Source organism: Xiphophorus couchianus, chromosome 15 (assembly GCF_001444195.1).
Source record: "Xiphophorus couchianus chromosome 15, X_couchianus-1.0, whole genome shotgun sequence".
NCBI classification, from domain to species: domain Eukaryota; kingdom Metazoa; phylum Chordata; class Actinopteri; order Cyprinodontiformes; family Poeciliidae; genus Xiphophorus; species Xiphophorus couchianus.
Window position 1 is genome coordinate 4,781,416 of NC_040242.1, and position 15,059 is coordinate 4,796,474.

Sequence of the window (15,059 nt, forward strand, 5' to 3'; positions counted from 1 at the left end):
GTTTTCTGGAAGTTTGTTGCAGATCTGTGGAGAACAGAAGCTGAATGCTGCTCCTCCATGTTTGGTTCTGGTTCTGGTTCTGATACAGAGCAGAACCAGAACCAGCAGGTTGATCCAGCAGCAGCAGATCTTTAATCTGTTCAGTGATTTATAAACTACTGGGTGGTGTAGAACCGGGTGGTGTCTCTATCCTCCTGGTTCTAGTCAGAACTCCAGCAGCAGCGTTCTGGACCGTTGGGTTGTCAATCAGACCTGTGAAGACGCTGCTGCAGGAATCAAAGCCACTAAAGAGAAACGCCTGGATGAGTTTCTCTGATCTGAGACTTTAGTCCTCTGGTCCTGGAAATGTTCTAATGTTTGCCTCAGCGATGCTAGCTACTTTTACACCATTCAGATTCATTATACACTGGCCTCCAGAAGGGGGCGATGGTCCCCTCTGGTTTCCTCTGGCCCCCTCTGGTCTCCTCTGGCCCCCTCTGGTTTCCTCTGGTCTCCTCTGGCCCCCTCTGGTTTCCTCTGGCCCCCTCTGGCCTCCTCTGGTCTCCTCTGGCCCCCTCTGGTCTTCTCTGGCCCCCTCTGGTTTCCTCTGGCCCCCTCTGGCCCCCTCTGGTCTCCTCTGGCCCCCTCTGGTTTCCTCTGGTCTCCTCTGGCCCCCTCTGGTTTCCTCTGGCCCCCTCTGGCCTCCTCTGGTCTCCTCTGGCCCCCTCTGGTCTTCTCTGGCCCCCTCTGGTTTCCTCTGGCCCCCTCTGGCCTCCTCTGGTCTCCTCTGGCCCCCTCTGGTTTCCTCTGGCCCCCTCTGGCCTCCTCTGGTCTCCTCTGGCCCCCTCTGGTCTTCTCTGGCCCCCTCTGGCCCCCTCTGGTTTCCTCTGGCCCCCTCTGGCCTCCTCTGGCCCCCTCTCGTTTCCTCTGGCCCCATCTGGTCTCCTCTGGTTTCCTCTGGCCCCCTCTGGTCTCCTCTGGCCTCGTCTGGCCCTCTCTGGCCTCCTCTGGTCTCCTCTGGCCCCCTCTGGTCTCCTCTGGCCCCCTCTCGTTTCTTCTGGCCCCATCTGGTCTCCTCTGGTTTCCTCGGCACCCTCTGGTCTCCTCTGTCCCCCTCTGGTCTCCTCTGGCCCCCTCTGGTCTCCTCTGTCCCCCTCTGGCCTCCTCTGGCCCCCTCTGGCCCCCTCTGGTCTCCTCTGTCCCCCTCTGGTCTCCTCTGTCCCCCTCTGGCCTCCTCTGGCCCCCTCTGGCCCCCTCTGGCCTCCTATGGCCCCCACTGGCCTCCTCTGGTCTCCTCTGGCCCCCTCTGGCCTCCTCTGGTCTCCTCTGGCCCCCTCTGGCCTCCTCTGGTTTCCTCTGGTCTCCTCTGGTTTCCTCTGGTCTCCTCTGGCCCCCTCTGGCCTCCTCTGGTTTCCTCTGGTCTCCTCTGGTTTCCTCTGGTCTCCTCCCACCCAGAAGGAGGTCCTGACTCCTCCTCCTCTGTCCCTTGTAGTGCCGGCCTTCAAGGCCCCCAGGAACCTGCAGACCTCTGAACCCACTAAGACCAGCTTCAGGGTTTCCTGGGACCCGGCTCCGGGGGACGTGCGGGGCTACAGGGTGACCTTTCACCCCTCTGGGAACGATGTGGACCCGGGGGAGCTCATGGTCGGTCCATACGACAACACCGTGGTTCTGGAGGAGCTCAGGTACGCTCACCTGCAGGTGTTTGGTTCATTCTGGTCAGACAGGCTCATAAGTATACATACAGGCTCTGACATGTCCTGCTATGTAACTTTTATAACAAATAGGATTTTACATCTTTGCCTGTTATGATAATAAATTCAGCTACACGATAAACAAGTTATTGTGATAAATGATAATATTGTTGTTTTGAGATCATTTTCCAGTAATCAATGGTAATTATTAATGACATAATAATTTTATTCTCAAAGAATAAACTTTAAACTCTAATAAACATTTAACTGGAACTGGGAAACATTTTAAATATCCAGAATAAGTAATTAAATAAATTATTAAGTCTATGTAACAAAGTTATCTTTTTTGCTCCCTGCTAGTCTACAGCTAGCATGAATGCTAAGGCTAGTTAGCATAGCCACAGTTTTTCTGTAACAGTAAGCGGTTTCTCCTCCACTAGCATATTTAGCAGCACCAGCATAAGGTTAGTTGGCAGCGCTAAGCCCCGCCTCCTGGCTCTGATTGGTTGTTTTTGGTCCAGATCAAACTGACAGTTTAATAAATATGTAATAAACCTTTTTTAGTTTTTAATAAGCCTTTCAAATGGAGAGACCTGCTTCCTCTTCGTCCACCAGAGGTCAGAGCTTTGGGATCATCTCTCTGTGTTCATGTTTCATTGTTCCACTTGTAATGATGCTGCCACCACCGTGCCTTGCAGCTCCTCCTCTTTAGTTTGACTCCAAACATGTTTCCTGAAAGTTGAGGATCTTTCATCTGAAGAAACGGTCGGCGGTCCGATGAGACGAACGTTGAGCTGCTGGTCATCCTCATGGCGAGGCTTGGTGGTGGCAGCATCATGCTGTGCAGGAACTGATTGGAATGCTGAAGAAGTGGGCCCAGCTGGATTCTGATTGGGCTGAAAGTCTTCCTGAAGCTCCGCCCCTCACTGTCAGGGAAGAGGAAGTGATGTCGCTTGTTTCCCTGCAGGATGGGAACCAAGTACTCTGTGGCTGTTTTTGGAATGTTTGACGGTGGCGTGAGCTCGCCGCTGGCGGGGGAGGAGAAAACCACGCTGATGGACGAACCGGAACCTCTGCCTCTGGACCCCTCTGGTAAAACCAGATCATCCTCCTCACGCCACTTCCTGTCAGAACCAGGCGCTGCCGCTTCACTTCCTGCCTCTGGCCAGCTGCCGGGCGGCCCACGCTTTCCTCCGGTCAGGCCAGTTGGTTTGGAAATTGCTGATTGAAACTTGGTGCAGATTTCAGGTTCTGCTTTCGTTTTACTTCAGAATAATCTGAAACGCTCTTTAAAGGTAACCTACTGCACTTCCTTTAGCGGGTTAGCATCAATCTGTGGCCTATACAAAACATGTTCATTACAGTGTTTGCACAGAATCATTCTTACATAGCGAGCTTTTTTAGGGCCTCTGTCTTTTTAAATCTAAAAGAGCTGCTGGCCACGCCCTCAACTCACCTAAAAATGGCTGCAAACAGATGTGCAATTTTACAACTGTACAACTTTGAAAAGCATTAGTGGAGCCTCCTGCACAACCACACAGACAGCAGCAAGTCAACAACTGAACTCTTGTCTTATCCAGCAGCCATTGTATAGTGAATATCGCGGCAAACCAGCTGACCAAACATAATGCTTGGGTTGCTAGGTAACGGGCTGAACTCTCCAGGGGTTGCTAGGTAACGGGCTGTGTGACTTAAGAGGTTTTTGAAACGGCTCGTTTTCCAGAAACTAAAGAACGTGAACTTCCTGCCAGAAAGCAGCTGGTTGTTTTTTAGAAGCAGTTTGAACTAAAAAATTTGTAAAATGTGAATTTATGCGTAACAGGCTGTAATGTTTAGACGTTGTTTGGATGATTGGCTTATCTTGATCTTTCATGGAACAAACTGTTTCATCCGTTCAGCAAATGCTCCTCCACTCATGAAAAATGACATATTTCCATATTTACGTTTCCTGAAAAATGGAACAAGCAGCTTTTGTTAATCTGAACCAGAAGGTGAGCTGCTGCAAATGGAGGATTTTGTTTCTCAGTACTCCTCATGTATGGAAACCCTGTAGGGCCAAAAAACATGCAGCATTTCATTTGTCTTTCACATGTAGAGTTTTTTAACATTCATAACTTAAAGCCGATCAGAGACGATTGGTTTTCATCTGATCCATTTGTCAGATGAAAAAGCAAATCAAAATACTGCCCCTAGTGGCAGAAATTATAAAAAATGTAAAAATGAAAATGTAGAAAAACTAAAGGAGTGTGTAAACGTTTGTTTTTATTATTTAAACATTTTTCTGTTTAAATCGGAATAGTTTCCGTCCCAACTGGACGTGTGTTTATGTGATGAGATGATCCTCAGACCGCTGGATCTGCACCAAGTTCCTGTCAGATGCTTTCAGGCTTACAGGAAACTGTGGGGTTGCTGGCTCTATTCCAGCGGCGCCAGAGCAACTGCAGAGCGCCTGGTTCTGCAGGGCAGAGAGGCAGCGCTGTGTGTAACACCGGGCGTCCGGCGGCGTGCCGTCCTGCAGAGGGACGAGCCCATGTTTTTCCTCTTGCAGGTCGCTGAGGGAGTGCCTAGCGTTTCCCCGAGCGTTCGCCAAGCGTTCACCAAGCGTTTGCCGCTGCTGCAGGAAAACAACGCAGCCGACCTGCTGGAGACACTGGATCTGCTGCAGCAACATGAACTGTCACTGCTGTTATATGATGTTACTGAATCATCTGTAAAGTGATTGGTTGTGATTTGCAGCTTCTCTTCTTCTTCTTCTTCTTTTCTGTCGCTTCTCGTCACGTAAACCAATCCGATGCGTTGGAGCTCAGCAGGACACACTGTCATTAAAACCAGATCAATTCAATGCTTTTCTGACCTCTAATGAGACGATAATCAGCTGGAAAACCAACAAATCAGAGGGAGGAACATGAACAATAAACAGCCAGAATAAGTATTCACGCCGGCCCTTTAAGCAGCTTTTCATTCCAACTTTAATCAAACACTTAAGACCTCAATTTATATTCAATGGTTCAAAAAGTGTGTTGTGAATTAATCAGAGTATCAATCTGAACATTTTATCTGTAACTAGTGTCAACTTAGCCATGATGCTAATTAGCGACAGCAGGCACTTAAGGAATTAAACATTTCAGATTATTTTACTGCTGTTTAACCAAGACTTTCAATATGTATTTGAACATTAATTGATTTAGCGTCATTACAGTTTTCAGTTGAATTCCTTTGCGTCACGCTCCCAGGAGCTTCTGGATCCTTTTTGCAACATAAAATCAGTTTTACAAACTGAATATGAACATAAAATATACATATTAATATTTGTCCTGCAGTGTTTCAGCTGAATACTGAAATCTGACCTTGACGCTTTTATCCCATTTCGCAGTAAAAAAAAACGTATTTGGGTAGTTATATATAAATTATTTACGGAGATTTCCGGCCATTGTTTTTAAGAAACGTGTAGTTCACACTCCAACCACTAGATGGTGTCAGAGCACGTCTAAAAGCAGCCTTACTGTGAGAGGAAAAGGCATCGGCCAACATTTGTAGCTTCACTGACTAAACCAAAAAGAAGTTCCCAGACATCTGTTGAACAAATGTATCAGTCAGGAGAAGGGTTACAAAAATCCCACAGCATTATTCACACACTACCGTGCAGTGAAGACAGTTTAAACATATCAGAGAGGAAACGTCTCATTAAAGACGAATGAAAATCTTTAGAATGATCCAACATGGCGGCTGAGATCCTCTGAGCTCCAGTGAACTGGCCGGTTCTGGTCGGCCGGCGTGACGCAGGCTCGCCTCGTGTCTCTGCAGACAGCCAGTGCCGGACGTCGGCCAAGGCCGACATCGTCCTGCTGGTGGACGGCTCCTGGAGCATCGGACGCATCAACTTCAAAACCATCCGCAGCTTCATCGGCCGCATGGTCGGCGTGTTCGACATCGGCCCCAACAACGTCCAGATCGGTAACCGGCCCTCGCTTTCACGCCGCCGTTTGAAGCTTAGCAACATTTCGGAGCATCAGTACAACCCCAGTATAATCCCAGTATAACCCCAGTATAATCGCAGTACAACCCCAGTATAACCCCAGTATAACCCCAGTATAATCCCAGTACAACCCCAGTATAACCCCAGTACAACCCCAGTATAACCCCAGTATAACCCCAGTATAATCCCAGTACAATCCCAGTATAACCCCAGTATAACCCCAGTATAATCCCAGTATAACCCCAGTATAACCCCAGTATAATCCCAGTATAACTCCAGTATAACCCCAGTATAATCCCAGTATAACCCCAGTATAATCCCTGTACAACTCCAGTATAGCCCCAGTATAACCCCAGTACAACCCCAGTACAACCCCAGTATAACCCCAGTACAACCCCAGTATAACCCCAGTATAATCCCAGTACAACCCCAGTATAACCCCAGTACAACCCCAGTACAACCCCAGTATAACCCCAGTACAACCCCAGTATAACCCCAGTATAACCCCAGTATAACCCCAGTATAACCCCAGTACAACCCCAGTACAATCCCAGTACAACCCCAGTATAACCCCAGTATAACCCCAGTATAATCCCAGTATAACCCCAGTACAACCCCAGTACAACCCCAGTATAACCCCAGTACAACCCCAGTATAACCCCAGTATAATCCCAGTACAACCCCAGTATAACCCCAGTACAACCCCAGTACAACCCCAGTATAACCCCAGTACAACCCCAGTATAACCCCAGTATAACCCCAGTACAACCCCAGTACAATCCCAGTACAACCCCAGTACAACCCCAGTACAACCCCAGTATAACCCCAGTATAACCCCAGTATAACCCCAGAGTTCCCGCGGTTCGGTCAGCAGACGACCAATCATCAGGATGATCGATCATTCAGTTAAAGATACTTTATTGATCCAGAGGAAATGAAATGCAGCAGCTGAAGCTTCAACATTTCAGCAGCTTTGCAGACTAACAGGGATTAAAGAGCCGAAAGTCGTCTGCATAGAAACGGTCAGGGGTCAAGGGTCAGGATGTCGTTGTTAACTGATGGTTCTGTTTGTCTTGCAGCTCTGGCCCAGTACAGTGGCGACCCGAGAACCGAGTGGCAACTGAACACACATCCGACCCGAGAGTCACTGCTGAAGGCCATCAGCGAGCTGCCGTACAAAGGAGGGAACACCATGACAGGTGAGGGAACACCTGGAGAGGGAACACCTGGGGAGTGAACACCTGGAGAGTGAACACCTGGGGAGGGAATACCTGGAGGAGGGAATAGGATTTATTGAAGAGGATTATCATTACTGAAAAAAGGCTTAGAAAATCCTGAATTGTGAGAATTTGTTGGTTAAAGTTACAATTTTGTCTTTCATCTTAAAGTGCAGATTTTTTTTAAATTTGTACTTTAAATTCAAACTGTAACTTTAATATCAAAATTCTGACTTTAAGGTTAGGATTTTGACATTATTCAGAATTTTGCCACTAATGTTAAAAAATATTTTGTAACAATTTTGTTTTATTTTTCAGAATCCTCTTTTTTCTTTAAAAAAAAACAGAATTCCTGAAGAATTTTGTCTTAAATTTCAGAATTCTGAGATCAAAATCAGAATTGCTCAGAATGCTGAGTGTTAGTGTTGGCGTTGAACCGTAGATGAAGCGTTTTTGACGAGCGCGCCGTTAAACCCAGATTTTATCAGCCCTGCAGCGTCTCCTCTCTGATCCGGTTCTTTCTCTGGTTCTGGTTCTGACTCAGTGAAAGTGAAGCAAAGGAAGTTCTGGCTCCAAGCAGAACCGGGTGTTAAATGTTGCCACATGTTGGTTTAATAGCAGCGCAGGACGTTTTTAAGCCCGATGATTTATTTCCTCTGAGTGAGTTAATAGTGACCCGGATGTTGTCGGTGTTCCGGATGTTCTGGTTAACCTTTTTAGACCGGCACTCCCGGTTCTGCTCAACACCTCTTAAAATAATTTGTCCAGTCTGCTGCAGTTTGACTGCCAGATCAGGATGGTGAATGTCCTGAGACAGCTTCCTTCTAACCTTCAAAATAAAAGTGCTCACAATATAATACCATAAAAATATAATATTTCTGCTTAGATCCCGACGACATGAACCCAAAATTATCACAATATTTTCATTTAACAGTTTTGATAATTAGTTTAAATAAAAAATAATGTTTCAGTTAGTAGAGCTAATGTTTATGGTCAGTGCTTTAGCGTTAGCACCTGTTAAATATGTTGGTGTAGCGTTTTAGCGTTAGCTCCTGTTAAGTATCATGTTGGTGTAGCGTTTTAGCGTTAGCTCCTGTTAAGTATCATGTTGGTGTAGCGTTTTAGCGTTAGCTCCTGTTACATATCATGTTGGTGTAGCGTTTTAGCGTTAGCTCCTGTTATGTATCATGTTGGTGTAGCGTTTTAGCGTTAGCTCCTGTTACATATCATGTTGGTGTAACGTTTTAGCGTTAGCTCCTGTTATGTATCATGTTGGTGTAGCGTTTTAGCGTTAGCTCCTGTTACATATCATGTTGGTGTAGCGTTTTAGCGTTAGCTCCTGTTATGTATCATGTTGGTGTAGCGTTTTAGCATTAGCTCCTGTTAAGTAGCATGTTGGTGTAGCGTTTTAGTGTTGGCTCCTGTTACGTATCATGTTGGTGTAGCGTTGAGGTGCTGGTGTCTTTCTCCAGCAAGACATTTCGGGCAAGAGGCAAGGTCACCTGGACAGGTCTCCAGTCTATCGCAGGTGGAAATCCCAATTTTAATCTAATCTGATATTTGTTTGCCATGTTGGCACCCTCAGTCACCATGGCAACGAGTTTGGCATCAGGAGGTTCTTTTTCCAGGTTCCTTTTTAAGATAGAAAACCCAAATCTGTGGGAAGGAAATTTCATGTTAAGTTCAGTTTTCTGCTTTATGAACTTCCTTGTTTGATAAATGCTGCATTCTTATTGGTTGAGCATAATGCCCTATAGATCAGGGTAGACGGAGTTTTCCTGTCAGTCCCGGTTCATTGGTTGGGCCTCTGCTCCTTGCTCAGGAATGGCTCTCCGCTACATCCTGCAGACCAACTTCCAGCCGTCGGTGGGGATGCGTCCCGACGCCCGGAAGATCGGCGTTCTGATCACCGACGGGAAGTCGCAGGATGAGATCATCGTGAACTCCCAGACCCTCAGGGACAGCGGCATCGAGCTGTACGCCGTTGGTGAGCGCCGCCGCCCGCTCTCCGGCCGCTTCCTGCGATCAGGCGGAGCGGATCTCTCATCGTGTTCCCCGCAGGCGTGAAGAACGCCGACGAGAACGAGCTGCGCTCCATCGCCTCCGACCCGGATGAGATCCACATGTACAACGTGGCCGACTTCCGCTTCCTGCTGGACATCGTGGACGACCTGTCCAGCAACCTGTGCAACAGCGTCAAGGGCCCAGGTAGTTACGGGGCCGTGGAACCAAGGTTCCCCCTCACGGCGTACGGCTCACTCTGCCTCACTCTGCCTCCAGATTCTGGTTCCGAGCTGGGCCCGCCCACCGACCTGGTGACCTCTGAGGTCACGCAGTACTCCTTCAGAGCCTCCTGGATGCCACCAGAGGTCCCCGTCGAGCAGTTCAGGGTCACCTACAGGATGGCCGCCGGAGGCCCCACCATGGAGGTGAGCCGCAGCCCGACCCGGTTCTGGGTCCGGTTCTGAACTGTGGTATAAAAACCACAGAAACTGTGAACCTGCTGGGGCGGCAGGCGGGCGGTGAATATTTATCACATTTATTGGAAGTATTTTTATCAGTTCTCATTTTAAAGCTTTTCTCTGAATCAGGATGATTTGTTTACCTAAAATACAAAGAAAGAACCACAGACAACGTTTGAGTTTTCAACCAAGCTTTTGCAAAAGGAGAAAACAGAGAGAACTGTTCCTCTGAACAGCTCACCACGTGTTCTGAAGCTCTGCAGTAGAACTTGTCTTTTATTAACACAAAATAAAAAGAAAGGGGGCTGGAGGTGATAAGATCAGCAGTCACTCAGGAACTAACACACAAAAAAAGATAGATTTACAACTAAGGAATTTCTACGTAGGAGGCACAGAGTAAAACAAACTGGTTTACGACTAAGGAAACTCTCAGAAGACCATCTACAAATAACATGTTTTAAGGCTTAAAGAAAGGTTAGCTCTCTCTCACACATGTTCACTTTAACCTATAAATGTACTAGTAATACTACTAATGTAACAATGATAATAAAATTATTCCAACACAGGACTTTTTCACTAACATGAAGGAAATCTGGACTGAAAGCAAGTTTTCAGTGAGATGTTGTTATTTTAGTTTCCTTTCCAGATATTTGTGCTCACAGTGACATAAACTCCCGGTTTGGTTTTTCTTCCGTGCCGTAGAGCGATGGTTTCTGAGCGGGTCAGCCGGTTCTGGTAGAGAAGATGGGATTATTAAAGAACAAAGACCCGTCGTGGGATTTAACGAGTGGCCTCATCGCTCAGGAATAATTAAACCTCTTCACTTTCAGGCAGAATGTTTTCCAAGCTGTTCCTGATTTTCCAGCAGGAGTTCTGAGTAGATCTCGTCATTAAATGACGTAACGGCTGTAAAAGCAGGATTCCTGACACATCACTGATGAGTAACAGCTGATTCTTTTCCTTTAGTCTCTAATCAGCTTCATTACAAACACAGCCGGCTGCTTGCTGCTTGTCAGCAGCAGGAATTAAGTCACTTCCTGCACCAAGCCGGACGGATTCTCCCAGCGACATGTTGGAGTCCCGCATGTTTGAATGATCAGCTGGCAGAGAAACTTGTGGAGCGTCAGCAGGATGTATGAGAGCAGAAAGTCATAATGTTACAGCAAAGTTGTTCTAAAGCCACATCAACTCTGACATCCTGGATAAAAACCCAATTAGGCCAGAATTCATTCTTAATATGAAAATACTAGAAGGTTTTTATCATTAATCTATTCTGATCATGCTGTGACGTCATGCTGGAGGTTGAAGTGAAGCGTCGCTCCGTTCCAGGTTCTGGTGGACGGCGAGGTGACCACCACGGTTCTGGAGAACCTGACGCCGCTGACCCAGTACGTGGTGAACGTGTTCGCCGTGCTGGAGGGCGTCAGCAGCGAGCCTCTGAAGGGAACCGAGACCACCTGTGAGTGTTCACCCCGCTTCCTGCTCCTCCTCCAATCAGCAGCCGCTCACACAGGAAGTTAGCGTCACGGCTAATAGCTAGCGCGCTTCCTGCTGCTCTTACGGGCCGAGTCGGTTCAGACGACCAGGTGAACTCTAACCCGGCTGGACTCGGGTCAGAGTTCACTGCTTCACCTTACACAGACAACGCTACACACAAAAGCACTCCACACTTTTCAGATTTGTTCACTGGAGTTTGTTTGGACCAGAACAAAGTTTAAAAGGTGTGAATACTTTACTCTTCTAGCTGGTTTTAACTGGTTCTAACTGGTTCTGACTGGTTTTAACTTGTTCTGAATGGTTTTAACTGGTTCTAACAGGTTCTTACTGGTTCTGACTGGTTCTAACTGTTTCTGACTGGTTCTAACTGGTTCTGACTGGTTTTAACTTTTTTAACTGGTTCTGACTGGTTTTAAGTGATTCTAACTGGTTTTGACTGGTTCTGACTGGTTTTAACTGGTCTTAACTTGTTTTAACTGGTTCTGACTGGTTCTAACTGGTTTTAACTGGTTCTAACTTGTTCCGACTGGTTCTTACTGGTTCTAACTGGTTCTGACTGGTTTTAAGAGATTCTAACTGGTTTTGACTGGTTCTGACTGGTTTTAACTTGTTCTGACTGGTTTTAACTGGTTCTGACTGGTTTTAACTGGTTCTAACTGGCTCTCTCCCCCAGTGCCGCTGCCTGGTGCGAGCAACCTGAAGGTTTACGACGAGACGTCCAGCAGCATGAGGGTGAGCTGGGAGGCGGCAGCCGGAGCGAGCGGCTACGTGCTGCTGTACCGCTCCATCAACGCCTCGGAGCCTCAGGAGGAGCAGGAGGTGAGGATCCCATTTAATCCGCTTTGACCCGACTCCGGTCCGGTTGGTGAGGTGTGAACGCTAACTGACCTCTGGTCCTCCAAACTACAGTCTGGGTTTGGTTTGTATGTGAACACCAAGTGCACTACAGCGAAGGGCATTCTGGGTAAATACAGTTGCGCTCAGTGTCTCCAGAGGTTGTTGGTGCAGCGCCCCCACAGGCGCCACATTGCTAATGTTGCCTCTTTGGTCCCAGTTGAACCAACTCTACAGACTCGGGGTGATGTCACATAAACTCAGTTGGGCACATGTGAAACTCTCCAGCTGTTGTTCGTTTGTGCTATAAAATGGAAATACGTGATACCGGCCCTTTAAGAGGAACCATCGCTCAGAAAAGTCTGAATTGGATTCAAGTATTTTTCAGGTTTGGATCCCGATGGAACCAGAGACAAGAGAACAGAAAAAATATTTACGTCTGTACTAAACTGTTGTTCCGCCCCCAGACTGCGGCGCCCCGAGTGTTTGGGTCCGGGTCGGCGCCAGAACCGCCTCAGACCAACCCGGGGATTTCAGTTTAGAAATTAAAACGTCAAATGAGTTTTCAGGAAACACCTCGAGATGATTCGAAGCCTCAGTCGGCGTGTGTGTGTGATCTAGCTGACATCTCTGATGTTCTGCTGAACCCGGTTCTGTAGTTTTCTTCTTGGGTCCGTCAGAGACACAAGGCGGTTCTGGCGCCGACCCGGACCCAAACACTCAGAACTACGCACGTCTGCCCGGTTCACATCTGGACCAGGTCGGCCCAGCGCCGCTCGGCGGGTCGGGTTTCAGCTTCCAGATGGAGGTGCAGCTGCAGCACCAGAACCGGCCCTTTAAAGAGACGGAGGGATGAGCTCATGTTCTGATGGGCCGGGTCAGAACCTCTGAGAGTTACGCTGCTTCCATGTCCTGATTCCTTTGCTGCTGCCGTGCCGGAGCGGCTCAAGGTGACCTTGACCTTCTGGATGACCTTGATGACTAAAGCCGGCTGAGGTTCCTCCGACGTTGATCAGACATTAGATTCCAACCACAAAACAACTTTGATCCACTGGATCTGGAAATCTAGAAACCCGAGATCTAGAAACCTGCCTGGACTTCCTGAGCCTGGAGGATTTTTAGGTCTGATCTCCTGCATTTTGTCTGAGCTTTTCCTTCATGGTTCCGTTGGATTCGTCCCGATTCTTTCTGGTTCTGGACGATGTTTACGTTTCATTTCATCGTTTGTTTAATCGAGGCAGATCTTCTGTGTGGCTGCATCACAGATTAGACATAGTAACACAAATGAAAGAATGTGTTTAAAAACAATTAAAATATTTAACAATGAGTTCAGTTCTGGTTCATCTTTATCCCGTTCTGAAGCCACATTAAGCTGAATATTACAAGGTGAGTCATGGTTCTGCGTCAGACGGTGATGCGCAGCGGTCTGAGCATGCTCAGTGCCTCCAGGTTTCACTTTGGTCCGTTTGTCTCTGCAGGTTCGCGTTGCCGGAGGCGTGACGAACACCCAGCTGCTGCAGCTCATTCCCAACACGCAGTACGCTGTCACACTCATGGCTCTGCACGGCGAGGCCACCAGCGAGGCCCTGGAGGGCCGCGGGGTCACCTGTACGTAACCTGGCTCCGGTATCATCGGGTCGTTAGCAACATGGCCGCCTCCTGGGAAAATGGGTTCAAAGCCAAAACCTCCAGCAGCTCCACACAGATCAGCCGCTTAACAGCTAACAGCAACAGCCTGGGTCAGACAGACAGAACTAAACATTTAACTATATATGTGCCGATCGATCGACCATCCATCATAATCAGCCGATTTCCGTGAAAAAGTGTCTGATCGGTGATCGATCAGCGTCTCTAGTTGCAGATCACCTGTATCTCCTTCTCAGCCTGCAGCTGGTCTCCTGCCTTCTCGCTGCGCAGCATCAACTCCTGTAGTGAGGAACTTTAACGCTCTGAGGGAACCGGGACGTTTGCGTGTTGATGTGGGAAATGACCTCAGGGGCGAAGCTCGCCACAACGCATCAACACAACCAATCTAACATGATATTTAAAAAACAAACACTTGATTGATTTGGCTGCACGGAGGCTCAACGCAGGAACAAAATATCGCCGCTACTGTGGTGATGTTTCCCAGACGGAGCCGCTGAACCTCCAGACGGTGAACTGTCACAGCGAGCAGCTGCTGAGAGCTGCAGCAGGGAACTTAGAAAGATTTTAGATATGTGGTAAAATATGTCTAACAGCTCTACATTAGGTCAGTTTATTGCCAGATAACAGAATCATTTATACCTAAAGTGAAAAATTAACAGCCAGGTGATCAGCAGAGATCAGTGATCGGCCTCATGGATGATCGGTATCGGAACCGGCAGCAAACAACCTGATCGGACCGTCACTAGTTTAAACTAAATGTTTAGCCTGCTAAATAAATATTTAGATAAGTTATATATTTATCTCAAAATAAAATATTTAGCTTGCTAACTAATTAGCTTGAACATTTTTTTTGCTTCAAACTAAATATTTAGCCCTTAGATATTTAGTTTAATTAAATATTTAGTTTGAAGCTGTGACATTTTTAAATGAGTGAATCCCAAGGTGAAAATATAAATTTGAATAATAAACTTCACTCTTTCTTCTTATGACTGGCTAAATTACCCCCCAAAAATGGAGTTTGACCTTTAACCTTTGTTGGACCAGAGGAAGCTCCCAGTTTTCTGAATGAGCAGCTCGGCAGTCTGACTGCATCCAGTGAGCCGGACTGACCTGGTGGTCCGTTCCTGGTTCCGGTTCTGGTTCCGGTTCTAACAGGTCTCTGTCCTCCCTCAGTACCCCTGTCCCCTGCTGGAGAGCTGAGGATCAGCGGCGTCACACACAGCAGCATGATGCTGAACTGGGACGCAGCGCCTGGAGCCGTACGCAGATACATGATCGCCTACAAACCTGAGGAGGGGGAGCTGAAGGAGGTAAACAAGGAAGTTACAGGAAGTACCCTATAGCTAACAGGAAGTACCCTTTGGCTAACAGGAAGTACTCTATAGGGAACAGGAAGTACTCTTTAACTAACAGGAAGTACTTTTAGGTTGCAGGAGGTAAACATTAGATTTCAGGAAGTAGCCTGTCAGATCCAGAGCCGTTCCCTCAGACTAGAAATTTTTATTTGAATCAGCCGAGCGACTCGGAGCACTCCAAGTTGCTTTGACTCGTATGAAACATCGTGACAGGAAGCGTACCAGGCCCGGTTCCAGGAGGTTCTGCTCTCGGTGTTGGCTGCAGTCATGGCCGAAGCGGTCCGCCGGGCTGGGTTCTGGTTCTGGCTGGATTTTCACAGATCCTCCCTGTCCTCCCCACTTTCCTTCTGGACGTCAGCAGAGTCTCTGACGCCTCCAGGAGGTTCTGATGGATGACC

The 15,059-nt window shown here is 47.6% G+C and overlaps 1 protein-coding gene across 6 annotated transcripts in view; it reads left to right on the forward strand.

Moving 5' to 3' along the window:
• Positions 1–15,059, forward strand: part of col12a1b (collagen, type XII, alpha 1b) — an 82,796-nt gene that overhangs the window by 30,150 nt on the left and 37,587 nt on the right. For all 6 annotated transcript variants that reach the window (XM_028040879.1, XM_028040878.1, XM_028040877.1 and 3 more), the window contains 11 exons: positions 1,472–1,664; positions 2,641–2,765; positions 5,478–5,627; positions 6,729–6,848; positions 8,689–8,853; positions 8,928–9,074; positions 9,147–9,295; positions 10,658–10,787; positions 11,499–11,644; positions 13,138–13,267; positions 14,480–14,616. In XM_028040879.1, coding sequence (XP_027896680.1) covers positions 1,472–1,664; positions 2,641–2,765; positions 5,478–5,627; positions 6,729–6,848; positions 8,689–8,853; positions 8,928–9,074; positions 9,147–9,295; positions 10,658–10,787; positions 11,499–11,644; positions 13,138–13,267; positions 14,480–14,616 — 1,592 coding nt within the window. The remainder of the gene's footprint in view (positions 1–1,471; positions 1,665–2,640; positions 2,766–5,477; positions 5,628–6,728; positions 6,849–8,688; positions 8,854–8,927; positions 9,075–9,146; positions 9,296–10,657; positions 10,788–11,498; positions 11,645–13,137; positions 13,268–14,479; positions 14,617–15,059) is intronic.